Below are 22,014 nucleotides of genomic sequence, written 5' to 3'. Positions count from 1 at the left end.
GAAAGGTTACTTTAATGAATGTGGTTCACTTTGTAAAGAATACCCAAACAGGTAGGTGAAAGTTTTTTCCCTGCAGATGATTGGGTGGTTGAAGTTAGCAGAATTTTATCTCATTAACTAAGCTTTGCTAAATAAAAGTAAATGGAAATGCATTTTGCTATGTGAACAGCCAATACTCCTTTAGTAAATCAACCCCAATGACTCCAAGATGTTAATCCCTGTCCTTTGACAATAGTAACCTGAGCAAGCTGCATTGCAAAACCACTTCTTTGTCACAAAAACTATGTTTTATTCTGCTAATTACTGTTACGGCAGGTTCTGACCTTCTTAAAAATCGAGTGATCTTGCATGGCTCCTGGCTGTTGGCACCTTGCTCATCCACTCACATTGCACCCCTGGCTCTTAAAGAACCAGCTTCTGCGAATTTGACCAATTCTATTCATTCTCTATGGAGCTGCTGCGCGGAGAAACTTTCCCGCAAGAGTCTCCCCTGAGGCAGAAGTTCACTGGCAAGAGAAAAGCAGTGACCGCATCGCAACCTCAATACCAATCTAAACATAGCCTTAAAGGGGAAAGAAGGAAATGTACAGTACATGAACACATCCACATTTGTCTTAGATATGCAGGTTCTGCTTCCTGCTTTGTAGTGCTACATCATGATTATATTTCTACTCATGATGCAAACTTATTAACATGTGCAAAGAATCTTCAGATTTTAAAAATCTTTGCTATTTATTTGTAAAACACTTCAAGACTCTGTTTAGCAGGCATACAGAGTATACAATATTAAAAATCTTGTAGAACATTCCGCACATGTTCCGCAGAGACACATTTGTGCCTTATGTCTGAATTCTGGTACTTGTGCGACATAACATTGCACATTTTTATACATTTTGGCTGATCACGTTGCCACTGATATTTACAGCCTTATGCTGCACGAATGGTTGCGCTTCATTGGTGCAGTAATTTGTATGTAGACATCCCCTGTCTGGTGTAATAAAACTGTAAGACTGACATTTATGTGTGTTAATCAGAACACTTAATAGATTGAACCAGCAGTCCATTTTCATTTGCTTCTACACAGAGAGCTATTGACGAACTTGTTATTGACTTGTCATTGATTAACCAACTGATGCTTCGTCTTTGTGCTTCTGAGAACATGCTCTACGTATACATTGATCAAAATATCACCAACTGCTTTAAAAATTCCATTCATTGCTATTAAAGTTTATCCTTTTTTACACATTATGAAGAAGTTTGCTTCCTAATAAAAAAAATTCAGGTTTATGTATATATATATTTATATATGTATATATATATATTTTTTTTTTTGGTAAATACAAAGTTACCAGGGTTTCACTCGCCAAAGTACAGTATATTTTGGTAAAGGGCCACATGTATCAGATTTGATTTTTAAGATTAGCAAATTTTCTGATAACTAGAAAATATGAAGTCCAAACTAAACAATCAATTCAAATCATATCTACTTATACTGAGAAGCTCTTATTGATCAGCTTTACAATGTTTTAAATCTGACAAATCATATCTGAAATTGTATCTGAAGCTTCAATCGAATCTGTGTACTCGGTATTACTATTATTGTAGCTGTGTTCCACTGATTTGGATAGTAGCATAGTTCTAACAAGGACCAAGATGTCTCCGTTTTGGTGGTGGCTTCACATGAAGGACACCAGTATTTGTCTTATTCAAAGCGGTTTTTTTTTAATGCTCATGGCGGGGATATTTATTTGAAAATGGTAGAGGTGAGGTGACATTGAAGCCTAGGTCCTGTCATGATTATGAACCAAACATTTTTTAATATGGTTTCTAAGCTGTGCAGTTTGTATCCGCAGTGTTACCTGAACCCAAATGAAACCTTAAAGCCCTACAAAAATCAGGTCCTTGTAGCAAAATTGTATGCAGGACTCTCAATACCCTAATAGCCAGCAGTCTAGGCTTCAACCATATTGCAATAAAAGCCTCTTAAAGTTGTATTGTTCTCTTTACTCCTGCATTTTTGTCATGTAGAGAAGTGCAATGCCATGTTGGATGCTATGAAGATCTCTTGCTGCTGAAAAGAGCTCAACTGAACAAAAAAGAAGGATCATAGTGATTCCTTATTTCTGGATCCCCTCCCAGCCCAGGCTTCACTGGCAGTATGGCTCTCATGGTGGTAGTTTTGCTGCTAACTGCCACCCATCTCCTTAGTTCCATAACAGATGTATTGAACAAAGGCTACAGGGACCCATTAAGACTCCTGTGTTGCCGTTACACCTGGGAACATGTGCATTTTAGCATGGATTACCACAATACACAATATAGCGCATTTATTGCAAGTTATGTGTATTGCGTTTTAGTGCTTTTCATTTAAATGGCCTCCCAGTTTCAGTGAATACACTACAGAACACATGTATGAACCATCTGTGCATTGTGGTGTTGAAAAATACTGAAAGTTTTTTACAATATGCCTACCCCTGCATTTTGAATGCTCTTCTTTAATGCAATGTACTTTAATGGCACAGATTAACACATACAGAGTAATGCGTCGCAACAGTCAGTACAGTCTAAATGGATCCTAAGTCTGTTACATTATGCTGTGGGTATTATTATATGTGAATAGATGACAAGAGCTATACTTATGAACACATTTGTGCCACGGGGGCTTTTTTTTATTTTAAACTAAAAGCCCACAACATTCTTTTTTATTATCCTGTCCTATAGAAAAGTCTGTTACATCTTTTTCCCTTACTGACAAACTTGCATACGTTACTTCCATCAACAAATTCTGTACTTCCATGTGACAATGCATTTAGAGTCTATGACCTGGAATAAGCATGCTGTATGTAAGGGTGACTCTCCTATTCTGTATGGTTGTTCCAGGTTAGTGATTATATTATTACACAGTATTTACACAGCATTGACATATTACATTTTTAGGCATGTAGGAGCAAACCAGAGTACCTGGAGGAAACCCACACAAAACACAGGAAGAACATGCAAACTCCATGCAGATAGTGTCCTGGCCAAGATATGAACCTGGAACCTAGTGCTGCAAGTGTCAGAGTGCTAACCTCAGAGCCACCGTGCTGCCTTTTAAGTGTATCTCAATAATGCAACAGCTAAGCAACTAGTGTTTTCATGGTGAAGGCACCACAAGTAACAGCTGATGACAGTTATTACAAATGAAATGCAGTTTATTGCAAATTACCCATGGGACATGCATAACTTAGATATGTCAGCAAATATAAGGGGTAACAGCTCACTAGCTTCCAAGATCATTACATAGGTGAGTGTAGTCATATAACTCTTTCTACCAGTAAACCCTGTCTTATCATATAGTGGTCACACAGTCCATACAAGATTCCCTTGTGTAATATACTGCAATAAGTAATAGCTATATGGTTGCCTGTCTCCTGACTTAGCTGTATGTAATTGCATTTTGCCTTCATAAGCAGATGGCATATTTTCATGTTCTAAAATCATTATGTGTACCACGTTCCAGATAGCAATTTTGTGACAGTAGCTGATTAGCGCTAAAAGGCGTTGAGTGGCCTGTTTGTGATGTAGCAGATACCAGGGCTCCTGACAGCACAGCTCACATTGATTCTGCATGCCTGTGTCTAGCTGAGCATGAATGGCTGGCTACACAGAGCAAACGCTCCTCATATTTATTTATTTCATTTGAATGACAGCGTGATGGCGTTTATGCAGGGAAACATATGTTTCTGCATCTTGGCTTGCTGTACAGATGAGCCTGGATTATTGTTTCATCCTAATCATATTTACAGTAGAAGATTAGGTTTGTGTCTTTTGATGCTTAAAATGTAACCTTTTTTTCAACATTTTGGTGCATTTGATATGGTAAGTGTGACAGTACACTGAATTGGCCAATTTTAACATGATTATAATTATAAAGAAACTATTGCAGCCACCATAAAACTAGAATGATTATGGGGGGGCATAGTGCTTTAATGTGCTGTGCATTAATATTATTGTTATTATTATTACACAGTAATTATATAGCGCCAACATATTACGCAGGGTCACTAGCTGTCCCTTAAAGAAGCTCACAATTTAATGTCCCTATCATAGTCATATGTCATTAACACAGTCTAAGGTCAGTTTTTGTGAGGAAGCCAATTAACCTAACATTTTTCCACATTATTGCAGAAACCCTGGGCACTGGTAGTTGAGTTGTAGTGGTTCATGTAAAAGAACAATCCCCGTGCTTACCTTTCTAGCAAGCATGTGCTAAATCCTAAATGGGTGTCAAGAGTAGAGATATACCTCCTCTCTTGCTGTGAACATTTGCTTTTTTAAATAGACTAGGAAAACCAAAATTAAGCAGCCGATGCTGGACTTTCTCTTTAGAAAGCCCAGAAGCAGTGTTATGAATGCACCATATTTTAAAATTATTAGTTGTTTAATAAAGATTTAATGCATCAGCATATAATATTGTAAACGTGAAAAACAATAAACCTGACCAAAGCCATTATTGTTTCTCTGAAAGGGAAATCAAATGGTCGCTCTAATTTTGTCACAGCGGCATTGCTTTCTGTATAGCATTAGAATGTCACTCATTGATTTTAGTTTCTGCCTGGAGTTGATTTTTAACAAATGAAAAGCTCCATGGTGCTGTCACATAGCTAGCAGTTCTCTTGTGATAAAACCACAGAGCACCAGCTAGCTATGCAACACTGAAAATGTTCAATGGCATCTTTAATTTGTCAGGCAGAACATGAAAAACCCCATTAGACCTTTACATTATTTCAGTATGAAGTGACTTTTTTATGTTATAAATAATGTACAAGTTAGATAATGCAGTGATTGGATATGTCATGTTTTGTAATACTCATTTTTAGAAAGTATGGTGATTCATTTTTCAGTTTATATTGTATAAATGCATAAGGAAATGCAGTAGCTTTTGTTTTATTATCAACTCACAAAAAAAAAAAAAAAACATTCATTTGATAATAAAGAAATGTTACATTGTGTTATTTTGCCTAAATAGTAAGCTGGGGAGGTGAATAACAAGAATTTGGGGGCTACATACAGCCTTCACTAGGTATTTATGTAGACATACAAACGTAATATTTTCTAAAATAAATGCAAAAAATTGTGCATGAAACCCCCAAGGTTCTCAGATTGATTCACTCGTGAAAAAATAGTGTGATCACTCTATATGTTGGGGGGGGGGGGAGGTTAGCAAGACTAACAACAAGACTAATTACAACTGAAGATGTGTTGAACTCAAGAGAATAGCTAAGGTTGAAAATGGAAGCCCATAAATTGTTACATCTGATGATCTAAAATGTGCTATTAAAATCTACAACAATTATGTTTTTAAACCAGTATTCCTCTTTATATTATATATATTTATATATATATATATACACACACACACACACACTTCAAGAATACAGCCACTAGTGCATAACCAGCTCTGGGTGAATATGCATGGAAAATATAAATTGTAGTTCTGTGCTTGTAAAGGAAATACAGGCTTCACAATAACATCATTTTATTCCTAGATATATTGACGTTCCCGGTAAAGCATATAACAGTATATTATTCAAATTGCTGAATAAATCAGGAAGGTTCTTTCAGTTGAGAACCAAAATTATATTTATTGGGTGACACCCAATTTTTTGGCAGACACAAAACAAAATGTAATGTCATCAAGGCTTGACATGCTTGTCAGTGCTGGTAGTTTCGCAGTTTTTTGTATTTTATTATCAAAATAATCAAAGTCTATGTAATCGCAGACCTAGAACAGAACTGTAACAAAAGTGATTGTACAGAAAGACTTTTGGACCTCAGCACTTTGGATAGTGGGTCTTATGCTTAGGCAGCACTGTCCTAATTTAAAGTGAACCTATAAAAAATCTGCACAGTTCAATCAGTGTTCATCATTGTTTAACCAAGACGACAACAAGGTATTATAATTTGTCTCATTGTCATGGCAAATTGCATAATCTAGAATCTGTGAATCTTGGTCTGGGTAGTACCTGTTTTTCCAAATAATATATAGAGTACCAGATAGGTGCTAAAAATTTGCCATATTTAATGTAACCTTTCCACAATTTGTGACTTCCTCATGACAATGCCATGTCTTTGTTTCTTTACAGATGGATCATGACCCACGAAATCCAGCCTATATCTCTACTCAAGGACCTCTCCCTGCTACTGTGGCTGATTTCTGGCAGGTAAAAAAGAGTGACTGTTTTTATATAAAATGTATTTTTTTCCAAGGAATGTTTGGGTATGCATCAGTTCATTTTGTAAAATCTTACATTGCTAGTTTGAATATTGCAACCTAGCAATAAAAAGGTGTGTGTTGAGAAGTTCTGTTTAGTGTCCAGACAGAAGCCAGTGTCTAAAAAAAACCCTCCTTATGCAGAAATGTATGCTTTGAACCAAATTAATGTTAACAAATAGGATTTGATTAAACTGTGAATAATCTTTACAACAAGCCTTCACTGACCTCTGTAGCTGCTTGCACTTTGGAGCAATTTATTCTCAAAGATCAAGTCCTATTTTCAGCAGCCTTCTAAACTCAATTTAAACACAGAGCAGGAGATAGAGGGGAAGCAATGAGAGCTGAGTTGCTGAGAAAATGACTTGGAGAATGAAATGGATGCTTCTTCTGTAAATATCAGAATGAATTATAGGTCAGTGAAGCTTGTTTTACAACTCATTTAGTAGTTTTTAAGAATAAATAAATTCTTGAATGTCCACCGGCTGACCACAGATTTGCTTTAAAGCTATGGTAACATTCCTGCTGGGAAAAATAAATGGTAAATGTCCTATTTATTTTCTTGGAGTAAATGCTCATCAACATTCTTTTCAGTATTGACCCAAGGTCTAAAAAACCTAGGCACTTGATCCAGTGATCACAAATAAAGTAAAATATTCTGAGATCTGGACTGGGCTCCACCCCTCTATCAGAGATTAGCAGACCAAAAAGGATTTTAGACATGTAGCTCACACTAAATAGGGGTTTAACATTTAAAGTTGCCATCAGAGCAATAGATGAGGGAGAATACTGCAATGGGAACATCTATTCAGAATTTATTTTTTTTCTGGACATGCAACTAAAGCCTCCACAGGTTTAAAGGCTTATCTCACCTGGGATAAAAGACAATATATATTCACATCTCTTGCAGTCCATATCTCCTACTTTCTTCTGCTGCAGCCTTGACAAGTTTTTAAACTTCTTCATACCCAATAGCTTCTTTTTAAAACAATGACACTGAAGCACCCCATTCTGACCCCTAATTACATGGCAATTGCTAAAAAATAAAGAGAAAAAGTAATTTCCACATTGTATAATGCAGCACTATGATATTGTCTCATGCAATGCACTCAAGGTTCACATCAACGTTTACATAAACTTTTCCACCCTAGAAATTATGTTTCCTATTTACTGAAAATCAGAAGCTTTTCAATAGTTATTGCCAATAGTCAGATAAAAGAAATAAGTCATGCTAATTAAAATAGGATAAACAGTATACATATAGGTAATGTAATACAACAGTTCCTGTACTTATTTTAGTGTCTTTCTCTTTAATTTCCTTTTTGTACAAAAACAAATATTCATAAAGAAAACAGATAAAAAGCTCTGTGAGCACTGACAACTAGAATTACTAATTCTAACTCTCACCAAAGAATGTGTGATACCATAGAAGAAGAGAATTCCTGGGGATCAAGTGTAGAACATAGTATAATACAAGATTTGTATTGATGCAATTTGCAACTTAATCAATGACATGCTTTTCCCATACACTCTGCTTCCCATTCTGTAATGTGCACCCCACTAACCTATACAGAAGTTTACCTAATATAGAGTCATGCAATGTTACTTTGCATAGAATGTTACGGGTATGAAAGTTTATTACTGAAACTTTTACTATCTAGTTTCATACTGTCTTTTTGTAATTGAAAATTTCTACAGAAATCAGTGTGGGTGTTTTTGGTCTAATAAAGCAGTCTTCTTCAATAAGTCATGCACTTTTTGTTGATATGAGCTTGAGCTGTTGAGCTCAGTAAACAGCAAATGCATATTAAGATTGAATAGCCTAGGACAGAAGATGTGTTACTCTCAGGATCACCAGGTGGAAATATAGGAAATAAATCCTAAAGAAAAACCTAGGCCAACAACCACATCCAAGGACAGATAAGCCACACCAAATTTGATTTTGTTCTTAAGCTCAGATACATTCTGGGCCAAAGTTTTCCCTTTAAGCAGATTTTAATGTTTGTTTACTAGTATGTGTTTATTTTCCCTAACTACTGCATCATTCTGACCTTTATCAAAGCATAGCAAGACCCTGAACCCTTTGACATTTGCCGTCTTTTCGCACATGCAATTTCTACAAAGGGAAAATATTTAAATTGCCTATTTTCTGAATGCTGTGTTGCGCTTGGGTACTTGGGGATTTGGAAGCAGCTGCAGAGGAAAAGTGTTTAATGAAAATGAAATTTGAATTTGCACTGAATGGAATGAGTTTTGATTGTGTGTCTGAGTGCTGTAATTACACGTGTCACACAGTAATTAAGCCTTTGCAGTGTGGCCACAGTGTGTCTCTCTTTTGTCTGCAGATGGTATGGGAGAACGGCTGTGTAGTAATCGTGATGCTGACATCACTCGCAGATAATGGAGTCAAGCAGTGCTACCACTACTGGCCAGATGAAGGCTCTAACCTCTACCATATCTACGAGGTATTCTTGTTTCTTTGTATTTTTACCAATAAAACACATTTTTATAGGCTTGGTCATCAGTTCATCCAAAATCAGTATTTTATTTATATGTGGAATATGGGGTGGGTAATATTCATCCGCTGGTTTCTTATATCATGTGATTAATTCTATGGCCGGTTATCATTGAGTGTATTCCCACCACCTGTTACAACATAATGGAAGATCAATGGACAATGATTTGTATTGTAATTAATATGTGCTGGATGTAAACTTTTTTTCTTGCTCCTGTACTTTATATTATACTCCAACGACTATATAGTGTTAAGGTCTACCTAATTGGATACAACTGTATTTGAGTATTTTGGGAAGCCCATGCACTGTAAAGGACTGGCAAATGTATTAGAGATTATACAATTAGTTTATAATGTGAATTGCTATAAAAAAAATACATGTTTTACTCTATCATTTTTATGTCTTTCTCCTGTATTTTTGTGCATTTTTCACCCATCCCTCTATCTACCTAACTTTCTCTCTTTCATCTCCAGTAATAGTGATCAAATCAGGGATTTGATGATTCACTACTCTTTGTTTCATCTATATTTTTAAGTCTGTCTGATCTACAGAGAATCACATAATTCAGTAACACTGGCAACTGTGATTCATAAATTGTATGATTCTTTGCAGACTAGAAAAGATTTGCAAAAAATTGAGAATGTATTGATTGGGCCTCATCTCTATCACTATCTCACTTTCCCCTTTCCTTTTTATCTCTTACCTCTTTTACATTTTTCTCCTCTGATGTTCAATTGTCCTTCTCCTCTACTCCTCTTTTTCTTCTATTTATCACATATGCTTCTCTCGTGCTTTTTCTATTTTCTCATTTTCACTTTGTAATTCTTGCACTTCTTCGCACTCTCCTCTGTCTGCCCTTTATTACTGGTTTTCTCTATTTCCTGACTATTTTCTCAATTCATTATTTTTCCTCTCCTATCTCCTTATCTTTCTCACACTCTCTTTCTCCTCTTCTTTTTCTTACTTTTTCTTTTCTCTTTCCTATTTTGCTGTGCTACTTGTTCTCCTCTCTTCCATTTCTTACTCGCTCCTATTATTTTTATTATTATTATTAATAAACAGGATTTATATAGCGCCAACATATTACGCAGCGCTGTACATTAAATAGTCTATCTTCCCGTCTCACACTCTTCTTCTCCTCTCTGCCCCTTTCCATCTTTTTTCTCTCTGTTTAATATTCTCCTCTCTTCCTTTTTTCACACTCTTTTTTTCACTCATCATGTTTCGAAGTTTCTATTAAGATAAGAGGCTCAGAGCAGATAGGAAATGAGACAAGTGGAAGTTGTTTGTGAGCAGTGCCTTGACTGTGCAGTAGTAGCTTGTGTGTGCCTATAAATAATCCCCTTCATTTTGATTAACATGGAGCTGGTATAAGTGTGCCAGGTGTGGAACCCTCAAGAGATGCCAGGTTTTTGTAAAACAATTTGAAGCAGATGTTCAGTAAAGTACTTAAGTTGTGCCCTACGCCTTCCTTCCCTCTCCAGGTAAATCTCGTCTCTGAGCATATCTGGTGTGAGGATTTTCTTGTCAGAAGCTTCTATCTGAAAAATCTACAGACTAACGAAACCCGCACTGTCACCCAGTTTAATTTCCTCAACTGGAATGACCATGGCGTTCCGGCTTCAACTCGCTCGCTGTTAGACTTCCGCAGGTACACATTTTACGTTCACAGTCTTGTGACTGAATCAATCATGCAGTAATGCATTTCTTGACATTTTAACTCGCCTTTTACTTGGGTACAGTTTCCATTTAAATATGTAAATAAGTAATAAGAGATACATTTTCTTATTTGCAAAATGATGAACACAATGTGTCGAACATAACCAGGTTAATTAAATTAATTATTGGTTCTTGTGTATTGGTTGCATTGTGGAGTACCTGATTGTTTGATACTGTTTTTTTTCAGGTTTGCTAAAGTTTTAGTCATAATTTTAATTCCTAACAAATATATAGGATTAATTATTACTAATAAATAAGATATAGGAAAATACAACACAGAGGTTTAAAAAAAATATATTTTAATTTAATTATTCTGTATTTAGTTGTATTTTAGTTGTGGTGCAGTTCCCATTAGACCTTTGTCACACCATAACACCTTTTCATGGATTGTTTTAAGCAGCCCATTCGTTTTGTAAGGGCTGTCAACTCACCTTAGTGTGGTAACAATAAGTTCCATCACAAAAATATGCATTCTTTGACAAGTGTCCCTATACGAAGATTACCATTTTCCTCCAGGCAGTGGTCCTAACCCCTTATCACTTTATCCAACTAAAAACAAAAAGTTTTATCTTAGTTATACTTTATCAAAACTGCAAACCGACATTATTAAAATGAGAACATTCTTCTTAATCTAAGCAATAAATAAATATATTAAAGCATTAGACGGAAGCATATATTTCCCAAACAAGGAACGAGGGAGGAAAGGTAATGTGAGGAAATTGTTCTAGCTACAAACCATGCAGCTTGAAATATCTCAGGATGCCTTGCCTAATTACACATTATATCATACAGAGGAAATTGTGGAAATCATTTGCAGATAATAAAAAATCCTTAACGGGCACAGAAAACGTTTGGCTGTGTGCAGTCTGGAGAAGTTTTGCATAGGGGAGGAAGAAACTCCTGTTGATGAAGCACTCATACTTTGTAAATGGTACATAAAAGCACATAATTATGGTGTAGAACAGTACTTGACACATAATCAGCTGCAGTTACTGCTTTGTGTTGGGCTTTTATGCACAGCCTCTGCTCATCATATCACAGAAATAATCGAGGTTACACAGGGAGAGAGCTGACCTTTAATGTCTCTGGGATTGTCATTCTGCGTGGAGTGTAAAAGGCTTTTTGAGAAGATGTCACATATTGGTTAAGGAACTGTTCTCTGATGCACAAGGTCATCGGTTCAATGTCTGCCTCTGTCACTGGCGCTTGCGGTGGTCCTGAGTGAAATCCATTTATCTGCCTGTGTGCAAGGTGGCCTGGCTGTCACTGAGTTATAACAATAACATTAATTCCTTCTTCGCTAGCCTCTCTGGAATCTAGATGGGGAAGAGAAAATGTGGACCGTCAGCGGTAGGGCCTGTAAATCTATCCAGTAGCACAGGTTAAGGAAACTATTGCTTTGTAGCGTTTGGGGACCTCAGTGCCCCAGCATGTCCCAGTATGCACATCAGTTGGAAGTGAAAGGGCACTTACTTTGGGGAAAGGCAATTTACTGGAGTGCTGTATGTTAGGAATGGGAGTATAGTTGTGTACAAATTTAGATAAAAAAGATTTTTTCCCTTTTCAGTTCAGGATCACTATTACTAAGCTCCTCCTTTGTGGTTCCTCTGCTGTCCTTACCCCATATAAACCTTTACATGGTGTTGGAGCTTACACAGAGTTTATGACGTGTCATTCTCAATACATGGTGATGCTTGTACCCAGTAATTGACTGCTAGACCTAATCACTGCATCTTGGGGGGGGGGTCACATGTCCCTCATACCTAGAAAGCCTTAGTATTTTACAGAACCTTAGACCGAGCCATGAAATAGAGGAGTAGAAAAGTATAAGTGGACCAGGGAGTTTAAAAGGGATGAAGCGACAGAATCTCTTTAAGACCTAGTCACCCTTTTAACTGATATTTCAGATTGTGTGTCTACTGGTGGGTTGAATCTAAGCAGATTCTAACTGAAACTAACTGCAACTAGATTTCTCAGCATTCTTTTCTGTTTTTGCCTCTTTCATAAGGCCGTAATGAAAATATTTGTTTTTCATAGTTTCAGAAAGTCTGTAGTCCTAAGGCGGCACCATTGTTGGGCTTTGGGATAACTGCTACGGATATCTTCTCCAAGCACTGAACAAGTAACGCTACCAAAAATTTTAGATTTGGGGGCCAGTACACAGTTTGGTGTTACTGTTGGCAATACCAAGGCCTTGTTTAAAATAGCTGTAGTAGCAGCCAATTGACCTGGAGCAAGTATACAAATTATGGAATTCAGTACTTCTTCTGGGTCAGTCACTCCAAATAATGATGCAAGAGGGTCAATGTAACAGTCTAGCAACTTGCATTTTAAAAAGGAGGATCAGCAATGACTGTGACACAAATTCTGGGAAAAAGCATATCCCTGCCTTATGAGCAATTTCCACCATCTCTTCACTTTAGAGCCAGACAGACAGTTTTAGGCTTTTCTCTCCTCCATAAGTCATGTAATATAAATAAAAAGAGAGGTAACCATCTCAAACTTCTTTTAGCATGTTACTTCTTGTAGTATGGTAAGGAATTATCATTACTAGAGGCAAATGCCCTGATTTATTAAAGCTCTCCAAGGCTGATACAGCAAATCTGGAATGGATCTGGTCCAGGATTGAAAACATTTGCTAACAAATAGCAAATGACTTTTAACAAATCCAGGTTTGAGGGAACAACAGCTATAGTATGGGCATTATGTGCCAAATTACTAATTTCTGTTATGCACTTCTATAAGCAATGCTGAATTCCTTTATTTCTAGACTTTAGATAAAGTAGGGAATGGTTAGCTAGTAGTAGGTAGGTAGTAGGTAGGCACAATCAATTGAACTTGTAAAGTTAAAGGCAATTACATCTTTCCAAGCCACTTCATCTTTTGAGAACTTGATAGGCGATTTATTCTTTCTATACTTTATCGAAAAACTAACTACAAACAGTAGAGATGTACTTGAAGTAACTTGAAGTTTTAACTGGTCACTCAAGAATCATTCAAGGAACTAAAGTGCCCATCTGACGTAAGTCAGAAACAGGCAACTATTTTGCACTATTGTACATACTCCCTATGACGTCAATAGTACCTCTCATTGACCTGGTAATTTTTTTAATGACTCAGGCACATAATGACTGCAATAAATGTGCAAAGATAATGACAGTGCATTTGGCAACCACATTTTTGCTAAGCTTTTATTTAAATTTAATTTGACATAGTGATAAGACTTCAGAATAATTGAATTTCAATTTAAAGGTGTTAAGTCTAATTTAGAATCACAGGTTGTCATAATGGCATAGGTGAAAAAAAATGCAATTTTCTTGTCATAGGCCATTTTGCATATCCAGCTGGTAAACATTATACAATGGCAATACTTTAAACAGAAAAAAACAAGTAATTTTTTCTATTAATTCAGTAACATCAGGTAATAAATCTGGTAATTCAAATTTGCAATGACAGGAATGGAGTTGGGATTCAGAGGGTACATTTTCATCATCTTCAGGAGATGAGGGGTTAATCTTAGTACTATACACTTTGGGGCTGATTTTCTTAAAGGAGTGATTTCTGGACTGTAAACTGTGTCCATCACAAAAATGTGGGGTGAAACAAACCAAAAGCAAACGTTCTTCTGAACTTGATTGCATGTATGTGGTCATCATTCGTTTGCCAGCTTAGAAAGTAGTCATACATTTAATATACAACTGTTACGGTTTCTGAATAATTATTATTATTTTTTTTTTAATGATAGATAATTCCTAAGGCATAAATGTTGTGCTCAAATCTCAAAATGGTAATTGGCTTGCTTTGTTGGATAAAAAAAAGGTAATTGATGGGGCTAAACTATTCACCTCTCTTGGAGAAAATGTTGTCACATGACAAAAAGCCTAGGCCATTGGGCACATGATCTCTGCTGATTGTGAGAATCAAACAATTTGCTATCCTTGCCTTTTGCAAAGAATAAGCCAACAGTCTTAATTTATATTCCGGAATGGTGTCTCTGTGTAGTTAAATAAAGTTCTGTATCACAGCCAGGCAACCAATGCTTTTAGTAGTGGGAGCCTCCATATTTCTCTTTTCATTGTAAAAAAAAGTTTTAAGGAAAGCCATACCTGAAATGTTTCATCGCAGGGCGTACTATCTTCTTCCTTCTTCTCTTGCCAGTTGCAACCTTTGGCCATCTTGATTGTTCAGGTTGGGATGATGAACAATATGCCTGTGCTGTCAAGCACTGAGAAATCTGATAAATCCTCAGGGAAACAACACTTACAGTAATGTCAATTTGCAGGATCTCCCGCCAGTCTTACTGGTTCCTTTCCCTGTCCTCCACCCTTTATAGGATGTAGTAGGTTAGAAAAATAAACCTGTGAGGGCTTCAGAGGACCCAGAAGATTGTCAGTAAGGGCCTAATTTATTAAAACTCTCCAGGGTTTGTGAGAATTCACTTTCACCAGTGAAGATGGGTGATCCAGCAAACCTGGAATGGATTTCTTCAAAGTCATTTGCTATTGGCAACAATTTTGAATCCTGGACCAGATGGAAGAAATCTATTCCAGGATTGCTGGATCACCCAGCCCAACTGTTGAAAGTGTATCCAGCCTTGGAGAGCTTTAATAATTCACAAGGGCCTAAGTGTTTCCTTGTATATTTCAGCAAAAGATTTCCCAGCATGTGTTGTGCAGACAGCAGCAAGGATAAATATATATATGTCTTACCTTCTCTTACAGGTATGGCTTGCATTAAAACATTTCTATAGTGACAGGGTCACTTTCTTGAATACATCTGTAGTTTAATTAACTTTTTCTTTCTGTATACAAAGTCTTGATATTCTGATATGTAATTGATATAAAATGTAATTTGAATGTCTTGAATTTCTGTTCACCTTATCAATGACTAATCTCTGCCAGCAATATCAAGAAGACAAACTGGTGACGGACAACCTTGTTGATATTTTAAAGAATAAATGTTGTGTTTAGCTTTTTCTATAATTGATATTTCTGTTATGCTGATTTTGTACATGAAATATAAAATCTGTCTTTGCTTATAAGTGATAAGGAAACCTCAGAACAAAGGTCACCATGATAGCTGCATTGTGCAGTTAAGCCAAGCTAATATTAACCAGATCACTTGTTCCCTATCTGTGTGCACAAACCAAACACACTAAGATCACCTTCATCACTTTAGGAGCATAAAAAAAATTGACATTTTTATCTTATTTTTTTTCTTGCTGTAGACACATTGGCATTTACTAACAATCGCTCACCTGAAAATGGTTAAATTCTTATTTTGCCAGCTAATTAGCAGTTGCCAGTGTCATTTTTGTGATGTTGCAGCTAGTAATATAAGCCCAGTTGCATAGTCACAAAAGTGATCATTGGAAACTGTCACTCTGCTGCGGGGACAATATGGAAGCCCCATTTCTGTGCCTCTAACGACCTCTGACCTTTGCTTGCTGACGGTTTGCATGATGGGTCTCTTTTCATTCATTGAGCCCGTGGTTTGGTTTGTATCACTAATCATTCTCTCACTCTTCCTTTCTCTTGCTCTCTTATGTGTGTGTACACATTAATAAAACATATTCTGGGTTGAACAGCCGGCTTGTGGTTATAATTTCGCACTGACAGAATGAAATGCTTGGTTATGGATTTATTCAGGCTCATGCAATTAACCCTTACTCGCACTGAACCATTGCTATGCCAAGGCGCTGACTTGTGGTTTATTTTAACCCCAATGATAGGTTTAAAGAGACACTAACCTAAAAATTCTTTGCTTATAGGATCCTTGAACAAAAAATTTTGCCATTGTAGGAAAGTATTAGAACATGTTTTGATCATTTGTTAGGATGGCAATAAAGCAGCTACCTATTCTGACTTGGTTTTGAAGGCACATGATCCAGGGCTGTCATCCTGATTCTTACATTATCGTTTAGGGAAGTCAGTGACATGTTGGCATTTACATGGTTTTCTAAAGCTTTATACACACATCGGATGACTGTCATCTAAAACGAATGATCATACTCACCTTGGAAGCAAATCTGATGTGTACAGAGGTCCCCCAAACTTGTTTATCAATCCGCCATGGTGGAGAACACTGCAGGGTACCACATGCTCATCCTCCCCCCTCCCCTCAGCAATAGTATGCCCACATTATTTTTCGGACTGGGTTCCTTTCAAGCTGGTGTAATCAACACATTGCTGACTTTCTGTGCATTGTGAATTGTGTTTTTTTTTTTTTTTTGCTGGCAGGCAGACAGCTAAAAACTGTGTAACATTGTATTGTTTTGGTTTACCAATTAAAATGTTGTCTACATACTTACTGAAACTGTACCCATGCATTAATATTATTATTAATAATAATATTATTATAATTATTATTAATAAACAGGATTTATATAGCACCAACATAATATTTAGCACTGTACGTTAAATAGGGGTTGCAAATGACAGACAGATACAGACAGGAGGAGAAGACCCTGCCCTGAGGAGCTTACAATCTAGGAGCTGGGGTAAGTAACACACAATAGGAGGGGGAGATTTGTAGTGGTGAGAAGTAGTGAGGGTTTCAAATGACAGAAATAGACAGGAAGGCAAGTTTGAAATAATGTGTTTTGAGTGCTCTTTTAAATGAACAGAATGTCACTTATTGTAAAAATAGTTCACTTTTATTAACCTCCCGAGTGTGGCTTGGGGTGGATATTCCATACCAAAAGTGGTAACTCCAAGTCACACTCGGGGTGGAATTTCTAGGGAGTTTAGAACTCCTCCTACCTTGTTCCAGTGATGTCCGTGGCGTCCTCCAGCGATGCTTGCCATCTTCTTCCCCTGGCAATGCCAGCCAGGCATTTGCGTAACCTGGTGAAGCCCGGCCGGCATTTGCGTCCCCGGCGTGTGAACGTTGAGGACTGGAGGCTAGGGAAAACAGATAATGGCCAGGCAACTGCTCTCAAGACTTGGGCTCGAGGGTGGAACTGTTACAAAGGTAGGTGGGACAGAGTGGGTAATTTAAAATAATGAGGATTTTTAAATGTACCGCTTTTACATTTAAAAATTCTCATTAATCTTACTGCTAGGGAGATTAAAACTCAACCTTTTGGTCTAAATAGCAAAATACATTTTGGGTACTTAAAAACAAAAAGTGTGCAAATCTCCAGTATTGGACCAGTATTCATGTAAAAGCAGTGCACTCTTTTTAAAATTTTGTAACCCTCCAAATTATCTCAGATCTAAAACTTTCCAATCAGTAAGTATTAGTTTTGCTGATTGGAAAATTATGAGTTTGACTTAGCAAGATCAACGCTTCCCCACAGAGAGTAGGGGTACTTCTTAACTTGGTGGCAGGACACAAGCTTTTCTTCTCAGGTTTTGACATTAACTGTAAGACTTTGACCAACTTTTATATTTATTCCCTTAAAATTCCCCTAAAATGTATTTAGGTCCTGAACACTAACAATTCAATTGTAATATCAGGAAATGGTTAATATTTTAGTGTGGTAGACAGCATTTGCGGATGTGCCTATGTGTCCATATGTATTACCAAGCAAAGCAGGGGATATATTCAAAAGCCCAACTCCGTCCAAGGAATTTTTTGAATTTAAGCATACCAGAATAAAAAAAGAATTTACATCAGATTTTAATTGTTATGTGTCCACTGTGAGGTAAACTTAAGTCCATTTTTCAATGTTCCTAATATTGGTAAAATGATGGTATTTTATTTTTGTATCTTTTTTGATACAAGGAGATGTATGCTTAAGAGTATACAGCTAAAAAAAATGTTCCTGTTATTTATTTTGGTGAATTTGTGCACATATAGCTTTGGGTTTGGATTTTCTGGCCACCTATCATATTTTTAGTAAATCAATAAAGTATTCCTGTAGCATCTGTCTAAATCAGTGGCTCAGCTTGGGAGCAGACATAGCATACTTGGTGGCGGCTTTTTTCTGAGCTGTGATCACATTAACACATAATGATATAAACTGAAAGAACATTACAGCACATATACTTTCACACAGAACTGAGAATTTGTTGTGCACGTCTGTGTATTCTCAAATCTATTTCTGTTACAAGAGAGCCCCTGAATTCTGTGAACACTGGTAAGGGAAATTTCTGCCTATTTCTAAAACAAACCCACCAAGAGCTAAGCCCCACTCATCAAATGGACCAGTTTGAGTTTCAGTGGTGAACTAAACGTCCCTTGGCATGTTTATTGATAAGGGTTAGGCTTAGGCTACATACACATGTCAGATGATTCTCATCCGATTATTGCCTCTTTGCTAGTACCGTACGAGAATCTGGCATGTGCACAGCGCGTGTCCGATGTCATTCATGGATCTGTCCTGGCGGATCCACGAACTATCATAACACAAGGGAAGGGGAGAGAGCATAGCGGGGTGCCGTTCTCCTCCCTCCCCTCTCCATTAGGCAGAATGGCGCTGTATGTACATCGCTCGTTCATGCATCTTTCAGTCTTTTAACATTGGAAAGGATCGTTGAAGATCCTTTGCAACAACAAAAATCTAACGTGTGTACGTAGCCTTGGCTTCACACCTGTCCATTGTGGCAATGCACATTACCATAGCTTTCAGCACTACCAATGTACAAGTACAGTAGATGCCAATGGAGTGCAGATTAGGTTCTAAATCCATTGCCATGTATCCACATCCCATTCTTCATGAATAGAGATCCCTTTAATACTTAAATACATGAATAGGATCCCTGGTAATACATGTGTGGTAACACATTGCAGTGGACTGGACAGGTGTAAAGTTGGGCTAAGTTTGACAGAAGTGGGACTTTGCAATCGTGTATAGCAAGAACCCATGAGCTCAATGGCAACAGAGCAGTGAATTTAAATATTACCTTATTTGAAAACACAAATAAATTTGTCAGTGCTTTGGTGCTTTGACAGTCCTGGTATTTTGGTCACTTACATTTAACTGGGTAGTAAAGCCTTTTACTGGGAGTTTTAGTTTAAAAATATTTTAAATAATAACAAAATCACCCACGCTTATCTGAGGAGCTTTAAAGATAACAGAAATAAAAAAGCAGTAGCAAAATTAAAATACATTGGACACATCATCTACAGTCTAACAAAAAGCTACTAAAAAGGAACCCTGCTTATCCTGTAGACCCTTTGCAGTGCTTTCCATTTTGGTAAATCCATGTAGATGCAGGAGATAGAAGTTTGTGTTTGTTACCTAATAAGAGCATTTGGTCAATGGAAATTAATTGATGGAATAAACACTGTATGGTCAAACAATTAAATCAAAACATCTCACCATCACACCTATACCATATGGCCAAAAGCTTAGTGATAACACTCCAATATTTAATTTATGTGTTTTCAATGGAGGGTACTTTAAATTAAACAACCAACCTAAGGACATTATAGACGACCACATGCTTCCAAATAGCATCTAACCCTGCAGAAGCGCATTAGGGATAAATGGCGACAAAAGTGAGAAGCTCAGTATAACTTAGTTTATCATGTTAAGTGCATGTTCACTAAAAACGAGCACAATGGTGTCGCCGGCCAAACTGCTGGCAAGGAGCCTATTGGCAGTAGTTGCATAGAACTGCCTGGTTCCATCTCAGGTCGGAATATAGGATCAGTGCATGGCACCCTTACTATTTCCATTTTGGTTCAATCAGAATTTTTTATTTTAGTAAAAAAAAAAAATCCTCCTTCACCTTTAATTTACCCAGGCCAGCATTATTTTTATTCACTTTTCATTCCAATGAAAGCACACTGTGGATCAACATGAATCCTCGGTAGGATGTTTTATATATAAGTACTGAAATGACATAAAACATTGTAGACCAGCATGTGGTTTTCTAATAAACTTTATGGAAAATAGACTTATGTATGCAATCTTGTTCAACTGTGTTTATGCAACTGCTGCAGTTTATAAAAGTAATTGAATAGCTCCTTATGTTTATGTTATAAAGAGATGTCACTCCTTTAAAATTTTTCTGAAAAGCAATGAAAGTAGCTAATTTACACAGTCCAAAAAAGTGAACAAGTATATTACAGAAGTGAAGGTAAACATTGAATAGAAGAAATAAACTTCTTTAGTTTTAAATAAAGGGGTCATTTTCTGGGTATTTAAGGCTAATGTATACCAAACCCCTTTAGTCATCAGTTCCAAAGGGTCTTACATGTTCCCTAAAATGTATAAATGTATCAACTTGCTTATTACAATATCAACCAGCTGGTTCTTTTTGTTTGGCCCTGCACTGTCACATGGAGGTGTGCAAACATTTCCCTGACTTGTGTAATTTCTAACTTCATTGGCCACAGTTTACTGCGGACTGCCAAACACTGATATAGAGGACTGAATAGAAGGGAAGTAAAGAATACTGAATATACACACATACAGAGGACACATCAAATAAATGCTTTGTCCTGCATTGGCAAAATACAGATATGTGCTTTAAAGCATCCTTCAGTTCCAGTCTGGTGATGCTGATCCTAAACAATGAAACAAAATCTAATTTCAAGCCATAGTACAAATTGCTACTACATTCATGTTAAAAGCTACAGCCCTACCATTAAAATCATATTTTGACAATAAAAGGTGCTTTAATGGCCTAAATTAAGTCTAAAAACTAAGTTTGTTGAAAGCTTAGTATTGTTTGCTGTACCTCTGCTTTGTACCTAACTCTGCATACCAACAATTAAAAGCTGAATTCTGTTACCGAGGACCCATGCCATGGTGCATTCCTGCAACACAATGCGTTTTTTTATTAATGGTGATCCAGCACACCTGGATCATATCATAAAAGTTGCAGATCTGATATTTAGCACATTATTGTGTGCTATCAGCCCATTCAAAATAAGTAGACTGCTTCAACATAGCACACATTAACACAGTAACACACCACACTAATACGGGAGGGATGGGCCGACAGGAAGTTGGATGTCCTGAGCTAACACCAGCAACATTTTTGTCTTTATACTGTTCTGAAAGAGAAAATAATTTTATTATTTAATGACAGACCTGTCCTAATGCATACAAAACACAGAGGGCACCAACATTTGAAGCTATTAAAGCATATAGTTTATTGAAATGGTAAACTATAGTAATCATATGTACAGAGCAGACACATTTTCAGTCTACCGGCAAACCCACAAGAATGAAAAACCAAAAGAATGCAATTTGTCAAAACAAAACAAAAAATAACAAAGGGTACTTGTAAGAAGGTTTGAAATCATCTACCCTTTATAAAGTCAAATGAAAATAGCATATGTTTCTGAATAGTAATATGTAAATAAATTGAATAAATGATTGAATTTCAGCAATCCCCAATTAGATAAGTTGATTGCGAATAGACAGGTGATGTCCCTTTTGTTTTTTTTAATTACACTCACCTATCCTGTTCCTACTTTTCCCGGATATAGTAAATACAAATGAAAATGTGGAACACACAAAGGTGGGTGCTACTGGGAACATAAAAAATGTAGATGGACAGGAAATAAGTTGGGAACACTTATGCTGGGAACATTCAGGTGCCCACTTAATAAAATAAAATG

The 22,014-nt window shown here is 36.8% G+C and overlaps 1 protein-coding gene across 1 annotated transcript in view; it reads left to right on the top strand.

Moving 5' to 3' along the window:
- Window positions 1–22,014, top strand: part of PTPRN2 (protein tyrosine phosphatase receptor type N2) — a gene marked incomplete in the record, with an annotated part of 519,721 nt that overhangs the window by 483,614 nt on the left and 14,093 nt on the right. The window contains 3 exon segments of the mRNA XM_072412607.1: window positions 6,129–6,206; window positions 8,602–8,721; window positions 10,257–10,423. Coding sequence (XP_072268708.1) covers window positions 6,129–6,206; window positions 8,602–8,721; window positions 10,257–10,423 — 365 coding nt within the window.

The sequence above is a fragment of the Pyxicephalus adspersus genome, chromosome 5, assembly GCF_032062135.1.
Source record: "Pyxicephalus adspersus chromosome 5, UCB_Pads_2.0, whole genome shotgun sequence".
In the NCBI taxonomy this organism is placed as follows: Eukaryota; Metazoa; Chordata; class Amphibia; order Anura; family Pyxicephalidae; genus Pyxicephalus; species Pyxicephalus adspersus.
Note: the sequence above shows the minus strand (reverse complement) of the source record. Positions and strands in the feature narration are given on the sequence as shown.